Here is a 16569-nt window from a genome sequence, read left to right as displayed (position 1 = left end):
TCTCAGTCTTCTATTCCTTACTTTTTCTGTTCCACAAAGTTTTCTTGTGACACTCTCAAATACTGGAATCTATGCCATTGAAGTCTTTAGGTTACTTAGCTACATGAAATTAAGCACAGGTATAAGTCTCTGTAAGATTAAAAAATGCTAAGATGTAAGCTTTTGAAAGCCTGAACCTTTTAAGTACTTTGTAAAATATACATTGTTGTATAAATTATTGTGCACATACAGTGGGACAACTTAGTATCTAAAAGATGCTTTTATATGCAAACCTGGTACATTTTATGAATTAAACATTGTTTAATCCATTTTTTGCAACTGATGGATTTTTTTGTTGCCACATACTGGTAATCTATTCCTGTCAATTCATTATCTCAGTGACATGCAAAAAACACCCAAACAAAACTGTCTTACAGTTAAAACAACTACAATGTAATATGCTTAGGTAGATAATTTGTCAATACTTGACTTTATAAAATGTACTCAACTGTACTCAGTTACTATGGAAACAATGATAATAAAATTGATCATAGTTTAGTTTCACAACTTTCTAACATTGTAACTTGATTGGCCTTACAGTCCAATATACAGATCAAACACCTCGAATAATGCAGCTGAGTAAAGAGACCTGCTAGGAATAGACTGGCTTCAACCATGTCTGAATTTTTTTTCTTCAGAAGTTAAACACAAGGACCTCAACAGTTTTCTACTTGCCTTTCCCAGTTTTGAAAAAAAATGCCAGTGCAGTTTTGGACCCCTCAAAATGAGATTCTTAAAAATCCCCAAAACCACCTTTTCCCAGACATGCCAGCTCACAGTAGGTTTAAAAAAAAACAACAAAAACCCAAAACCCAACCCCAAACCCTTTTCCTGTTTATTTCCAGATCTATTACTGACTTGATGATCTCCAGTAAATCACTTTTCTACTCTTAATCTCAACTTTATCATAACAGAAGAACACTATTAACACTGATTTGTGAAAGTATACTGACCTAAATGTATACCTAAAAAAAGCAGCAATATGTGATGAGGTTTGAAACAAATATGAAGAGCCACATGAATCTCAACTATTCTTTATCCTTTTAAAAAATTGAACACCTCACCTTAGAAATACTGAGTTTTATGATGAATGAGTCTAGATCTATGCAGTGTCTTCCTAAAACGTTCATATGGATAGAGATGGACAGAGAGGGCGGAAGAGAGATGCATTTCTGTGGAACATAGGTTATAAGCATGGTATACCTCAGAATGAAATGAAACATACTGAGATCCCAGTAACAATTGAGCATCTAAATGACTGAGCATCTGTACAGTTTTCGCATCAGCGCTGGTTTTGCACCTAGTAGTACGTAATTATACATATACACTTTGCAGTTTCTGGACTAAGCTCCCATATACTGGTTAGCTATGTTTGCTACCAGCCAATTAAAGCACACTTTTGCTTTTGGGGAGGAATGGGAAGAGAAGAACATGTGCTGTTATGGACATGATTGTTCCAGTTTCTTTGTATTATGCCATGCAAAATTTTATGAATATATAGTTATTTTATGTTTATATATACAACATTCTGGTTAACTGTTGGTTGCCATCTTAGCCCAAGTATTTATTTTAATTATCTGCTTCATATCAAAAGAGCTACCTGCGCCCTGATGCTCTATCTGCTAGCTTGGATTGTCTGTAAATTCCAAGAGCTTCATCATAGCCCATCACCTAACGATACACTTTATACATCATCTGCTTGTCAGTGACATGTATTTCCTTCCTTCCTTCCCCAAAGAGGCTGTATTTTCTGTTTTCATAAATATGAAAGGAACACATTTCAGAGAATACTGTACATTTTTTGCCTTCACTGTTAACATCCCACATCAGGATCAGAACTTAATTGCCAGACCCCATGAGACCAGTGGGTGTCAAAATGTTTTTGTATCTCAAGAAGTAACAAGCTAACAAGAAGTACAAACTTCCTCTGCACTGGATTCCTACAGTATTAGGAAATGAAAACAAGTCTCCAGTTCATCAGTGTACTGCCTACTATCAATAATCACATAAAAAATAATTTGCCTCCTTTCTGAATTAATTAGTTGTAATCTTCTCCTCTCCCCTCCGTATTTTTCATGCCTCTGAGTAATTTTTAGTTTATCCCTGGTCACTGTAGAATATTGTAGGAACACCAACATTCTCCAACATAACATTATCAATATGAAAGCTAATAAAATGCATGTCTCTATTTCCCCCTAACTGACATAGATCTTTGACGCATCGGTCTTTAAGTAGGTCTGTGGACCACTTAAACTGTTCTGATCCAAGCAAATTATAACTTAACTCAGTTATTCAATTAATTTTGTTTTCTAAGACATAATTCATTCATAAAGCAAGATTTTTAAGATCTTCATAGTTTTTAATCATTTTCAGGATTCTTCCTCCTTAAAAACCATTATACACTTCATAGCAAAAATATTGTCTGCCATGTCAGGTCTGACACTTTCAACTGCAATATGACAAAGCAAACTAGGACCACCAGAATGAAGTATTGTCTTTCTGGACAGCCTGTCTTACTGTCTAGCATTACAAGGCTTTATAGTCCATAATCTGCATCAAGCACTCTAAGAAGAGGAATGATTAGATCTTCAAAAGATAACGCTTTTTCAGGGATTTTCTACAATCAACGTTCTTCTGTTATAGTGGTTCCAGAAGAGTTAAGGAATACAATATTTCTACTTTGGGCACAATTTATTTAAGTGCCAAAGAAGACAATGACACACCACTTAGCCTAGTAGAGGTACCGTTATGACTGCATAGAACCAAACCAATTAATCCAAAACCCATGCTAAAAACTCTGCTGGTACAAAATGCCTGGGGATCATGTGCTAGGAAGCCGTAGTAACCTTTCCAATGATGTGTACCTCTACATTTTTTTCGATTCAGAAACAGCAAGCCAAATCAACACTGATTTTCATCTGACGATGAAGTTTCCTGTAAGTCAAAAACACTGCCTATGTGTCATGTCCCTATTAATGTAGGCTGTTCTTTAGAAAGTTTACTAAGATAAAACTCTGAAAATAAAAGATGCAAGTGTGTGTCAAAGTCATGTTTTTCTTTTAACAGATGGGTAATGTTTCATGATAAAAAAATGTTTGCATTGAATGTATTAAGATTAATTATTAATAAGGAAGCAAGTATATTTTCATAGGGCTACAGCTTCAGGATTCAGTTGCAAAATTAACAGTTCAGTTTGCTCAGTGGATGAAGTTAAAATACATTTAGTTTAAAACTAAGTTTAGGGCAGCTGTTAACAGTGTGGATTACTTATGTCTTACTTGCAGCATTAGTTCAGAACTGTCTATATTACCATGTAACTGTACAACTTACTCTGTGCTATGACATGACTTCCAATAAGCAAAGCTGTATGCAGCAATTATGGAATGAGGAAAAACATGACATTACAAAAGAAATCTTCTAAATATATACCTTCTCAAGAAACGTAAATTTAAAACAGTTCTCTCTCTAATAGGGCTGGGCAATTTTTCCATCTGCTTGATCAGCACATAGTTGTGGTGTAGAGTTCAATAGGACATGAACTTCACTGACTGAGTTCGCTCCCCAAAGAGTCAACATGATAAAGCAGTCTTCTGAAATCTAGCATGCTATCTTTCAGAGGGTTGAAACAGAAGTTGCAACAAAAATCTCTTGTTTACTTACGCAAAAGGCAGAGGAAAGTACTTTCCCTACTACCATATTCTTAATTCACAAGTACATTTGGAATATAATGTTCCCAGGGTGACGAAAGCAGAAGATCCAAAATTATATTCAACATAAAAGTATTTCTAGATTCTAACAAAAAGATTAGTCAGAAGAGCACCACCATGAAGGACAATTTAATACTGGTGATGGACTTTGCACAACAGCTTTGCACAGTTGGGCCTGACTTCAGTCTGAATGCCCACACATACAGCTGCTGGGAACATGAAGATTCCTCTCTCTTGGAGGGATTTCCAAGACATTTGGGAGAAAGCCATGACCCTGCTCTTCCCTTGCGCCGGGCAGCAAAACCGGCAGGTGCAGAGAAGACAGCTTTCTGAGCCAATCCCCCTAACTCCACGCAACAGAAGTCCAGGAGACAGCGTGTGCTAACGCTCCACTCCTGCTGATGAGGTCAAGGACCAGAACTGTAAAGGGGGAACTAATTATCCTGGACTCACCTCAGAGAATTTGTGCTGGGCATGCATGAAAGTTACACAGCACATCCAAATCTCCCATTCAGAAGGCTATCCATGAGAAATACTAGAATGGAAAGAGACTGCAGCTGTGTGTGCTGCAATGAAATCCACAGTGTCACTTTCCTGTGTAACAGCACTACAGCAACACAGTATGGGTTTTTTGTATAAGGAGAAACACCTTCTTTGAAGCTGCTAAGGTTTCTTCTTCTATTTTCTCCCTTATGAATGATGACGATATTTAATTTTAAAGTTGGCACTGATTAATGTCCCGATTAACAACACTGCAAATCCCTCAAAATACTGTTCTGCATATGTTTCCTAAGTAATACTGGAACATGCTAGGAGGAAGTAAAGTAATACTGATCTCCTCCACAATATGCCAAACAAACAGATTTGAGTTTGCTCAGAAAGTGCTGATAAGTAAGAACTGCTTAACAGAAAACCTATTTGAGTTCACACTCACCAAATGACAACCTAAAATTATTGAGAGAAAAAGGGAAGAATATACTTTTTAATTTTCTAATGTGTTAAGACAAACTTGCCTTTTCTCTATTTCTCTATTTCACACAATAATATAACTCTACAGATATCTCTATAGATACAGAGACCAAGAGTAGAGACAATACTATGACCACATTCAAACACTTTTATAAAATAAAGACTTTTTGGATTTTTGGTCCTGCAAACTCTGTTTCAAAATGGGAAATAATTATATTTCTAGCTTAATGAGAAATGATTTTTCTCAGCTGAAACCTGGAACCAATCTTCTATCATCAGACTTGCTAAATAAACGACCATCCAGCTGACTTGTATGTGGTTTCTGCAGGAAAAAGAGTCACTCTGCAAGTCTGATTCATACCCAATATGTATTTGTACATTAGATTTGTACATTTCAAGCATTCAGACATTTTCAGACAAGAACACAGTAGTGATACCGCAAACATCTGAATTCCTCTTAAACTAATTTAGAAATGTCAGTGTTGAGCAATAGATGTGCTCTCGTGTGCAAAGAAGTAAAAACGCCTACTTGAACCCAAGATTCTCCAGTTCCTGAACTGTTATCTCCCAGAGAGTAAACCTCTAGAGTACATCTCCACATGACACATTTATCTAAAGTGGCTGCACACATATAATGATGGCTTTTGTTTAGTGATCATGGTCATTTTGAGTTTGTTTAAATACTGCAGCCAAATGCTTATAAACTAATCCCAGAACATTTTGAAATGCTTCAAAGCTTTTAGTGGGGGAACCTCTTGCATAGGCTTTGTAAATGAAGCTGACCACAGTTCACTGGAACCAGCCAGCTCAGATAAGTAAGATGAAAGCAGACATTTCCTGAAAATATCTTGAAAGCTTTCCATTAGACTGTACCAGGGGTATACGCTAAAAACAGCAAGTGCCCGTGCTTGTATAGCAACCAATCTTCCCACTGCTTTCTCCATTCTTTCTTGAACTACTGTATTTGTATCTGTCTATCTGCTTCATTTGATATCTTGCAAAGTTCTTTGGGGGAAAAAGATGCAACTTCTGTATTCTGTTTTACAGTGCATTATAAAGCAGCTATTACTATAATAAAAAAATCTGCTTAACATAGTAAACATTGCAACAGGAAGACACAAAAATCTACCACTGCCAAAATTATTACAAATGGCAAATAAATAAGAAATTTGATCTACAGATCATTTTAGCCACTTCATGATAGGCATGAATGTAATTATTTGAACATAATTCTCTGGCTGTCAAAGCATACTCTAAGAAGGTCGATACGGCATTGCTGAATGTGCTGGTTGTAAAGACAGGAGTGCCTCAGGCTAGATTTGCAATAAAGGCTGAGTCTGGCTGTTCATACTTTATATGCTAATTTGATTGAATAAATCCAGCTGTTCACTAGGAACAGGAAATGCTCCACTATTGCGATCTCCAACATTTTATACTTTGAGAAAGACAGTCACACTATCTAGTTTCAGGCACTTTATTTCAGAGCAATGAATTAGAAGCCCAGGTTTCTTTGTCAATAGACTCAAGGACACGTAAGTACTTTTAATAGCTTCTCAAGGACCAGCAGACTATAAAGGGAGCCTAGGTCTAATTTAAGCACCAAAATTAGGTGTTATGACTATCCAACATGGTGTATCCTACAAAGAGTTAATATGGACACTTCAATGAAGAGAGGATAGTATTACCACAACATAATACAAAGTACTAAGCAGTGATGACACTTGAATTTAATACAGCAGTAATGATAATAGTTATTCTGCCCAGTAGCGTAACAAAAAAAAGGGTCGGGGCACTCTGAAAGTGTACTGTGAAGTTAGGTACACTGTTTGAGTCCTCAACACACGCTGGCCATATATGAGAAGGAAGTGGTGAGCCACAATATCGATGCACAAAATGGGGTACAAGCGAAGTCCAACAGTTGCTACTTTAAACAAAACAACCCTGCCCCCTTCCAAACAAAACAAAAAATACTTGAGGTCTTACTAGGTTTTTTTGAGGTATACGCTGAAATCCCATGCTCACTCTGCCTTCTGTAGTCTCTGTTTTTATACCTCTTGCACCCTGAGGTACCTGTAATATGGTCTTTCATCTTCCTGGAAAGAGGAAGTATTATCCTCTTCCAGGGTGTTGCTTATGCTACTTCACTGTTTAGTGTTAGGAGTAAAATGGCCATCCTGTGTCTGGGACCAGGTCAAGACCTGTGAATACATATCCTGAAAACGTTCTCCTCTTTCACTGACAGAAGCTAGTAAAGTGCTACTCTGACTCAAGCCCCATACAACTCTGCAGTCAGTGACAGAAGCTAGTAAAGAGTCACTCTAACTCAGGCCCCATACAACTCTGTGATCTAAATGACATTGCATGTGCTGCAACATGTATCATCTCTCAGTATAGCTAAGGGGAAGCCGGAGGAGACTTTAATAGAGTGCAATTCTTTTTATGAGCAATATTAGTAAGATATGACAGACTCCTTGGCAGACTGCAGGAGGTGAGAAAGGGCCACAATCTGAGGACCTGTCTGCGAGGGGTTGCCCAGGTCCTCAGTAGCCTTTCCTTGCACACTTCTGGCTTCCACTAAATATTCAAGTTTTATTAGAATTTCCAAATAATTAAATGTTCTGTTTTAATCTTTCTGGAAATGATGCAACACTCGGTCACCATCTTAGAGCAATCGTAACACTCAGTCTACCCCATCTACGTTCGTCCACATCCTCTCCTAAAAGGGGGCTGAGAGAAGTTGTTCAAAATCTGAAGATCATGAGCTTGCAAGAACCTTAAAATAAACTGAAGTCAACAGGAGTTTTATTCATGATTTCACTAGAATAATATTAGAAATAAAATCTACTCTATTTTAGAATCAAATATAATTCATTTGTTTAGGGGTGGACCCTTAGAAAGCAAAAGTAAAGAGACTTATACTTGCCTTATACTGATTGCTACCAAGACTGCCTGCTACTTGTATAACATTTTAAAGCAATTGTAAAACCATCATTAGGTATGTAAACATGTAGAGCTCATCATATGTGGAGAGACCAGCAACATATTTTAACTTCTGATCAAAGGAGTCACCATTTCCTTAAATGTACAGAAACTACTTGAAAAATTCATAAGATCTGTTTCACAAATTACCAATTCAACCATAAGAATATATAGTAAAAATGACAAAAGATTTGTTCTTATAGTTGATAAAAGATTTATGCCAAGGCATTCAAGTAAAGTTACTTTCTGTGTTCTGATTTAATGAATCATTTGAGCGGTATCTGGCTGGGTGACACAGATGTAAGGCTCGCTGAAGCCTACTCTAATGCCTGCTGGTATAGTCTTCCTTGGGACAGGAAAGCCAGAACAATGTGTCAGACTGAAGTAATATCAAGGAAAGTAAGTGCAGTACTGGGGATGCTATGAGGTTGGCCCACAACACTTCTTGACCTGTGAATGTCTGTAAGTACTCCTCTGTCCTACAGGCTCCAGTGACCCAGGAAGCCCAAAAGAAACAGCAGCAGTGCGGTAATAAACAGTCTCTGGAATAAGATTTTTGCAGTCTTGTAATTCAAGCTGAAAGACATACAAAGACTGCTTGATGGTTTAACCCTACTGAAAGGCAGGGCCTGACACTGTGTGAAACCACCAGTGATTTCTTAAAAGGTGAACTAATGTTAAATGTTTAATATGAATTTGTGAGAGAACTGTTTTATGCAGTACAAAGTTTATATCTTTAACTTCAGAAATGTACATGAATTTGGAAAATATAAATTAAAGAAGTTACTTGATGCATATGACTACAGCTTTTATAGATCATGCCTCTGTGTAGAAGTTTACTGAAAGACACTATAATAAAATCAGACTTCCCATCAGGAAAACCCTTGGAAAGAATTTAATTCCACAGTAAGTAGAAAACAGCTAACAAGGACTGTAGGCACTGTAGTATCATAATCTTAAGCAATAAAGCTAATCCTCATAAAAATAAAATACTGGGTCCCAATATTCCTTTCAGAAATTTGGGAGCTGCTAAGAAAGCTTTCCCCTCTCAAAGTTAAGTTTGCTAGAATATTCAAATGAACACATTAAGAAGCACACCATATCTTTATGGAAATAATTTGACTTTAATAATGAAAATGAAATCTTTTAAGAAATTAGAAATAAAATGAGAAATTAAAAGTGTGACAGTTATGCCAAATCCAAATAATACAAATGTCATTTTGTCCTACTGTCAGAGAGGGGAAGAATGTCTGTTAGCAGCAAATGGAAGAGAGTGAAGTATACTCCTCCTTCACCCCACCAACCCTCTTTAAAAACCCCTAAAGCTTAACTTTTCTTTTTTTAACAGAACATTAAGTTTGTCCATTGTTAACATGTTGTTTTAAGTGGGACAATACTGTTTTGTCAAGAGAATTTAGTTAATTTACATGAAAAAAATATTTCTGTTGATTCCCCAGCTAATTTAAAGAAATCTTTCCCTCCTTTTATCTGAAAATTAAATCTTGTCTCGATAAGCTTGTTAAGACAGTTGTGTATGAGAATATTTGACATTAAAGGGTACTTACACAGATAACAAAACAATAGCAATTAGAGTCCATTCAGGCATTTTGTGAATAATATTTCTGTTTGTTAACCTGAAAAATAATAATAATAATTAAAAAAATCAGAATGTTTCTGAGTAAAATTAAACAGATTTTAACTGTGGAATTTTGATTTAAGTCTACCATTGAAAGACTTAATACACTGAGTTACAATGTAGCAGTTACAGCTGTATCTAAGCAATTCACCAACTTCCAGGCTTCTCTCTCATCTTATCCTGTAATGGACTAATTGCATAATTCCCAATATGTCTCTTTTTTCTATATGAAAGTGGGATGGGGAAGATTGAACAGAAGCTAATTTTTTGAATTATCTCACAAATAGTCCTGGCTGCTGTGAAGGCTCAGCTCTCACTCATATCCACTGGGAAATTCCCAGGAACTGCACATGCGTTTCTGAAAAGATGGGCCTTCTTACACTTAGTTTCTCCCCTGTTGGCTTCAGATCCCGATTTGCTGTAAAAGCTAATGTTGCAGAAACAGACTGGATTTTATAAGATACTGGAGACAATCCTCTGATGATTCTTGTTTTTAAGATGGAAACTTGGAATTCTAATTTATGCCATGGGACCCAGTCCAGGTATCAGAGCAAGAAAATGAGGTGTGAATCAAGAACCACATGGGTGCTCAAACAGAAGTGCTGCTGCATTTTATACCTGCTGACCCATTTGGCTGAACTTTGTAATAAGCCAGATCTGCTTTAAGGCACATGTTAATCTGACTTAAAACAATTCATATATGAATTGATATGGCTGAATTTAGGCATGACCCGTGGTGCTGAAGACAAGCAATTTCATGGAAAAGTCACAGCTAAAAACAAAGCTGTGGCTATACAGGCACCCAAAAAGGCTAGCAGAATTAATGTTATTCAGACAGACAGCACCATCCAACAGAAATACTGAGGGGCAAGTGCCTCCCTATGTTTGGGGGGATGATCCCTTCTTGCTCTCAGCTTCCATTCTATGCAGACTTGTATAAATTCAGATCCAGAATGAAGCTACCCTGTCATTCATACCCACTTCTACACACACTGGTGAAGATGGGAGGTTGCTTAAAATTAAATACCTGGCAACAAATTCAAATCTAGGGTTTTCTTCCTCAGTAAGATTTTTTTTTTTTTAAATTTCTTTGGGCAAGTATACAGAAGTATTTGTATTTGTACTTGCAATTGTTAAAAGTAAAATTCTGTTAACTAGTTGCCCAAAATTATATTCAAAATGGTCACTAAGAATGTAGTTATAAGATGTTTTATAGGATCATTTTGCATTTCCCTATTTCAGAAAGATATTAAAAATTAAATTAAATTTTATTTAAGGATAGTAATGATTAAAGCAATATTATCCTATTTTTCTCCTCAAATCTCCAAGTCTTCCAACCAAAATAAGATTTTGAAGCAATAATTACTCAAATAGTGTCTCCACAGCCTGAGTTTTGTTAAATGATGAAAGGAAAAGCAATGGTTTGTACTACACATACAGGAATTGTCATGTCAAACTAGAAACAATAGTTCCAGCAAATACAGATTATTTTTGTTATTAAAAGATTCATGTTTACCAGTTACTATTTTAAATGGCTGGCAACAAAGCTTGTACCTGGTAAACTGTTACATTTTTCTAGAACAAGAGACAAAACAAAGACTGAACGTCTTGACTCAACACTGATGACAGTGGTAAATACTACCAACAAATGCCTGATGGAATCATCTTGACAGGCAATTCATACGTAACATTCCAGTTAATCTGCTATGATGAGACACAATGGAAGAGACAGCTCTAAGCCACCTGGGAAAACTCTGTCAAATAGAGAAAGCAGCTTTATTTCAATGCTCTACAAGGAGTTATTATTGATTAGAGCACAGGAAGGTGTCATTCTTGTACACAAACTGAGAGATGCAGTTATTTGTGTCAATTAACTCTTATTCAATGTTAGTATTGATTGGCAAGGTCTGAACACTAGTCATTGCCATCAATATGCTATTTATGAAGGAGGTAGTCAAAAGACACAGATAACCAGCAGGATACAGCAATATGGATCTGCTGATGTACTACTGTCACTGGACTGGATGAACAGCCAGGCTTCCACAATGAGTAACCTTTCAGTACAACACCTGTCCTAAAACACTTGTGCAGCTGAAAAAAAAAAAAAATTTCAGGCAGATCAGACTAAAGCTAGCAACCTACAGGTGTGAAGCCTTAAATAATAAGGAGCAGTGGAAGGGCAGTCACTTTCAAAAACAAGCTGTGTGTCAACACCAAGGCCTCTGAAGAGCAAAGCTTTCAGAAAACAGGGAAGTGCAAGTCCTCTGTAAAATGGTTCATTAATTCTTTGTCTTGCCTCTAGCCAAAACTGTAACTTCAGAACAATCCATGAGAGAGGTCACTAGATTTCTGTCATAAACATATAATGTGGAAATGTTAAAACTATACAAAACTTCATATACATGATTTGAGTTTTAGAGTGAAATATTTTCTGTTAAAGAGTTTGGATAAATTCTCCCTCACCTACCCAAAGGAAAAAAAAAACCCCAATATGCAACTGTCCAAAACAGAACATCTCTACTTTCTTGGCCTCTGTGGGGCAGGATAGGTAAGCCAAGAAAGTTGGATGATCTCAAACAGCTGCGTGGGTTGCTTAGTTGCTAGCTTGTGCATGTTGTGGTTCAACCCAGCAAGATGCACTGCAGCTGGACTGGACTGCTTCCACCATCTAGTAGGCAGCCAGAGTTTGAATACTCTATGAAGGAGCTCAGACTGAGCAGATGGATCCAAGCGGCACAAGCTGACAGGATAAAGGACTAAAGAGTAAGATGCATAAAAATTCCATCCCAAATGACCTCCCAATAACTGACTAGTGCCCAGCCTGCAAAGAAAGTGAACTCTGATAGTGAAGTTGTAGGAATACAGGGGAGTCCAAGGTTAAAGTAACCAGTAAATAAAAAAAGTAAACCCAAAAATGACAGCAAAAGACCATACACAGTTGGTTCTACTTCTTTTCCTCTAGTTATCTTCCCATTTAATTACCATCAGCTGTAAATTTTGCTAGCAGAACTCCATTAGCAAATGATGGCCTGATTTGTAAACAGTGCCTGCTGTGGCAGCCGATTTAAGCACATCCCTTAGGTACCTGTGCAAGAACTGGGACAGGGACTGCAACAGACTTGAAGTTATAGGAAAGAAACTCAGCAATGCAGGAGCTCACCACCCTTTCCTCAGCAGGATTACATTTCCTGGGATTTCTAGGAAACAATTTGATAAAAGTCCAACAGGGAATGGCAGATGGACGCCAGGATTATTATGCTAAATAGTAATCCCCTAATAGACCCCTAGCATCGGATACTATGAACACGATGCAAGTAAATGTAACTGGTTAATATAAAACAATCTTTTAAAATTATATTTTTCTTTATACCTATTGATAAATTATAGACTTGAGTGTTATTTCCTTTTCTAGAAGTTTGTTTATCCTTACAATGAGAATATACTTGTCATCTATGAGCTCAATTTTTAACATGTTGCTATGAATTTGACTAATAACTTAGTAGCTATGAGTTATTGGTACTAAATGTACATTTGGTGAAATAAACATTCCTTTGAATAGGTCCATGCTTGCTGTCTTTCAGTTTTACCTAGTATGTCCATGTTCTTACACTGGGAGAAAAAGAAAAAAATGTGCCCCAAATGGAGAAGATTTTCTTTGTTTCTTTTTTTCATTTTACAATTTATCTTTGTTGCAAAGTGAAGTCATTAGCATCTTTGCAAATGAAGCAGCTTTTTTGTTCACACATCGAGATTCCCAGGAGTAGGCATATGTAACTTCAGTTCAAGAATCTGACCTGTTAAGTTTGGCCATTTGCCTATTCTGTAATGCAGAAAGCTGACTTCATGGGATTAGGACGTAAAGTTGTGGCTTTCGGGGACCCCAGCTATCTACAGTTTTTCCAAAACTTGCACTAAGATGAGCAAAGTTTAACTAACCCAGGTCAGCACAGGCAAATACTAAAGCACAGATCATTTTTCTTCAGGCTTCAATGAGACCAATTTAACCATAAAAGACAGCTTCTCTACCCCCTGAAAAAGAGCAACATATTTATGCACTGTAATATAATTTAGTTTGATGAGTTACTATTATAACTTTAGGGTCTCTTCAAGAGAAGCCCATTTACTTGAGAAAAGGTCATTAACATTCTGGTACTTACACATTTCTGTACATAACCTTGTCTATGACAAAGTATTGCTGATTGACTTGAAATCCAGAACCTAAAATTCCACTTAACAAGGGTAATAGGTAAAAGCTTATTAGCAAGCATATACACTAGATAACATACACTCACGATACATATTTAAAAGCTAAAATATTCTTGGAAACAAGGTAAGACAAACCTGTAAAAAAAAGCCTTGAACACATCTTTAGGAAACAACTGTATCATATTCAATGACAGAGTTCAATGTCAACGATAAGCTCCATAAAAGGAATTAAAATACTTGCAACCACAACATTCAGATGAAATTCTATATTCAGTATGGAATATTATGTTTAAAAAACCCCACAACCATACATTCACAAACTTAATCATTTAGCCTCGATTTATATATAAATAGCTAATTTTCTCTTGTTCTTTTAACAAAGTGCCTTTACACACTCTGGAGAATTATTTGACATCTCAGTTTTCGTAACAAAAGCTTACAGGCACTGAGGGACTTTGTTTGGGAAGAGCTCTAACCATTCTAAAATGTCTCTTGAGATCCCTCTAGTGTGTTTCCCAGCAGTGGTGATTGAATAAAAATGCTGCCCAAAGGAGGCTGAATTGCAAGTGTTCCTTTAAAAAACCAATGGAGCTGAAAATCGTTGTTGCTTAGTTCACCACATGCTCTTTTACCCTTCTCCAGCTAAGCTCTACTACAGCCATGTGTTTTATCTCCTACCCTCTTTGGCAAGTTCTTCAGCCTGAAATATTTCCAGTACAAAAAGCAGGAAAGAGCACTAGCATTTGTCAGTGCTCCCTCCATAGTCATTAAGCATTTTAATTACATTAACAAAGAAAGTAACGTTTAAATTTCTATACCCTGCAAACATAAATACCGTTTAAAATGTATCCCAGGTCCCCCTGCCAAAGCATCTAACCTAAAATCAGAGAGACCACTCATACTAAGTGAATTCAAACCTACATACAGAACTGGAGATTCAAACCTATGCCTTCATCTTAATATCCATGAGCTAGCTTTTGTGTATCAACAGACCCTTCCGTATCAGAAATGCAAGAAGGAGTAAGGGCCCAAAGGTTTCTATTGCTTCCCTATCATCTCCTGTATTTTTGTATTGTTTGACTATCAGTGACAATAAAACTCCATTTATTTTGAGAGATATATATATATAAAGGTACTTAAAAATTCTTGTGTAGTGCCCATAATTGTCTTCAACCATCCTCCGCCCAAAATACTGAATTTCAAAGCAATTTATCTGGAATCTTCACACTAAGAGAGCCCCAAGAACTTGCTACCATTACCTTCAACTTACTTCCTAACAAAAAAGACTTAAAAATAAACTCATGAAGTGTTACCTGAGGCATCAGAAATAGATCGGGGAGACTTTAAAAATATTGCTACAGGAGCCAGGTATTGGGATCAAAGTCCAAGTTAATTAGACTTGGTTCCATTCTGTAAATCCACAGATATATACATATATATGTTTTTAGAAGTCCATTTTGGCTTCAAGGCTCCTTTGCTATAAACCACTTTTAAAACTTCATATTCAGGCCACATTGTTTTTGAATAGCAAAAATAATTTAAAGTAGAAGTTCTGCCTTTGAGAACCTCCAGGACTTCTTACATAATCAACCGTACAAAAGTAGATTGAAAGAGACCAAATGTAGTTTTTCCAGTTCTATCAATCCAAAAGCTAAATTGACTATTAGGCATTCAGACTGCAGAGCAACAAAACTGTTTTAAGGCACAAAGATCTTTTTTAATAGTAGCTACACATACAGCATATACCTGCTGCTCCAATATAACCAAAAACATCTTCCCTGGTTTCATTGTTGTTGTTAAAATAAAAGATTAATCACAACTTAAAAGACTGCAACTACAGAATCATGTTCAAACACTAATAATTCTGTTAAATAAAAAAGATCATGCACAGAGTCACCAGAAAGGAAGAGTATCTTTCGTAGTAAAAAATCCTGCTTATAGAGATCTGTGTTTTAGTGGTGTCCTTCCAGGCATGAGATAAATCATAAGGAATCAGGTAGAGCTGGGTTTCTATTCACCAGAGCCTAGATTCCTTGTGGCAAACGCCACATAAATGAAATTTGGAAAATTTACATGTAAATCTCATGCAGGTTGGGGATGTGTGTGTGGGGGGAATTTCAAGAGCGAAAACATACACAGAGCTAGAAACCGTTGTTGCTCCTTTTCCTGACAATACTTCAAGATGCAGGACATGACTATGAGTTAGTCCAAGTTATGAGAGTTGTGTCCCAAAGAAAAGTGAAAAATATTCAGAGTTACAACCATTCTGTTTTCCCTTCTTCTTTATCCTAGTGTTTCCAAATACTTCCTTTAGTGCTTCTGACTGAAGCAGAAGCTTCATTTGTGGTGATGAAGTGTCCGCTAGATCTACTTGCCCTTGAAATTGGGAACAAGACAGGTCAAACTGGACCTTCTTCCTGGCTCTAGAAGTTAGTGGTAACAACTATTAATCACATTAAAACCATTTAGCCTGGCTGTAGGGAGCCAGAGCAAAAGAAAGTGACAGATCTCAGAAACTCAGGCTTAATAGGAGGTGACGAGGTAGCAGAACCTTTAAAAGACTCACCATCCTCCTCCAGAGACCACTGGCCTAGTTTTTAAAAATCTACAAATACTCCTGGTGACCTAGCCACTGTCAGGAGCAGGGAAAGGGTTGACTTGTTAGTCCACAGGGAATGTGACATTACCTACATGAACACACAGCTAGAAAAGGGCAAATCTGCAATGGGGCACTCTCTGTGCCCAAACCACAAATCATTCAACAGCATTGATTAATTAATCAATCAAGAAGAATCTCTAAATAAAGACCAATACTCACTGGAAAGTTTTGACAAGGTTTTTTAGCTCTGTGTAAACATCACCTGGAGTAATCTGAAGAGGGCCCAAAACTGCAGGTAATCTAGAATGCAAAAGACACTGGTCAATATACATTTTCCTCTCTTTCTCATCTGAAGTAGGACTTCCACCAAAGCTCACGGAAGTTAATAAAAAGAGATTGATTTTTGTGTAGCAGATCAGGCCAGCAGTTTACAT

At 36.8% G+C, this 16569-nt stretch overlaps 1 protein-coding gene across 5 annotated transcripts in view; it reads right to left on the bottom strand.

The window, feature by feature from the left end:
* The window catches only part of RPAP2 (RNA polymerase II associated protein 2), a 40711-nt gene that overhangs the window by 11871 nt on the left and 12271 nt on the right, over nucleotides 1–16569 (bottom strand). For 4 of the 5 annotated variants that reach the window (XM_069789226.1, XM_069789227.1, XM_069789228.1 and 1 more), the window contains 2 exons: nucleotides 16355–16435; nucleotides 9260–9328 (listed from right to left, as the gene is read on the bottom strand). In XM_069789226.1, the coding sequence (XP_069645327.1) occupies nucleotides 9260–9328; nucleotides 16355–16435 (150 nt within the window). The remainder of the gene's footprint in view (nucleotides 1–9259; nucleotides 9329–16354; nucleotides 16436–16569) is intronic. The other variant, XM_069789229.1, reaches the window with a different exon arrangement.

This window comes from Haliaeetus albicilla, chromosome 8, assembly GCF_947461875.1.
Source record: "Haliaeetus albicilla chromosome 8, bHalAlb1.1, whole genome shotgun sequence".
NCBI lineage: Eukaryota > Metazoa > Chordata > Aves > Accipitriformes > Accipitridae > Haliaeetus > Haliaeetus albicilla.
This window is presented reverse-complemented; position numbering and strand designations above follow the sequence as displayed.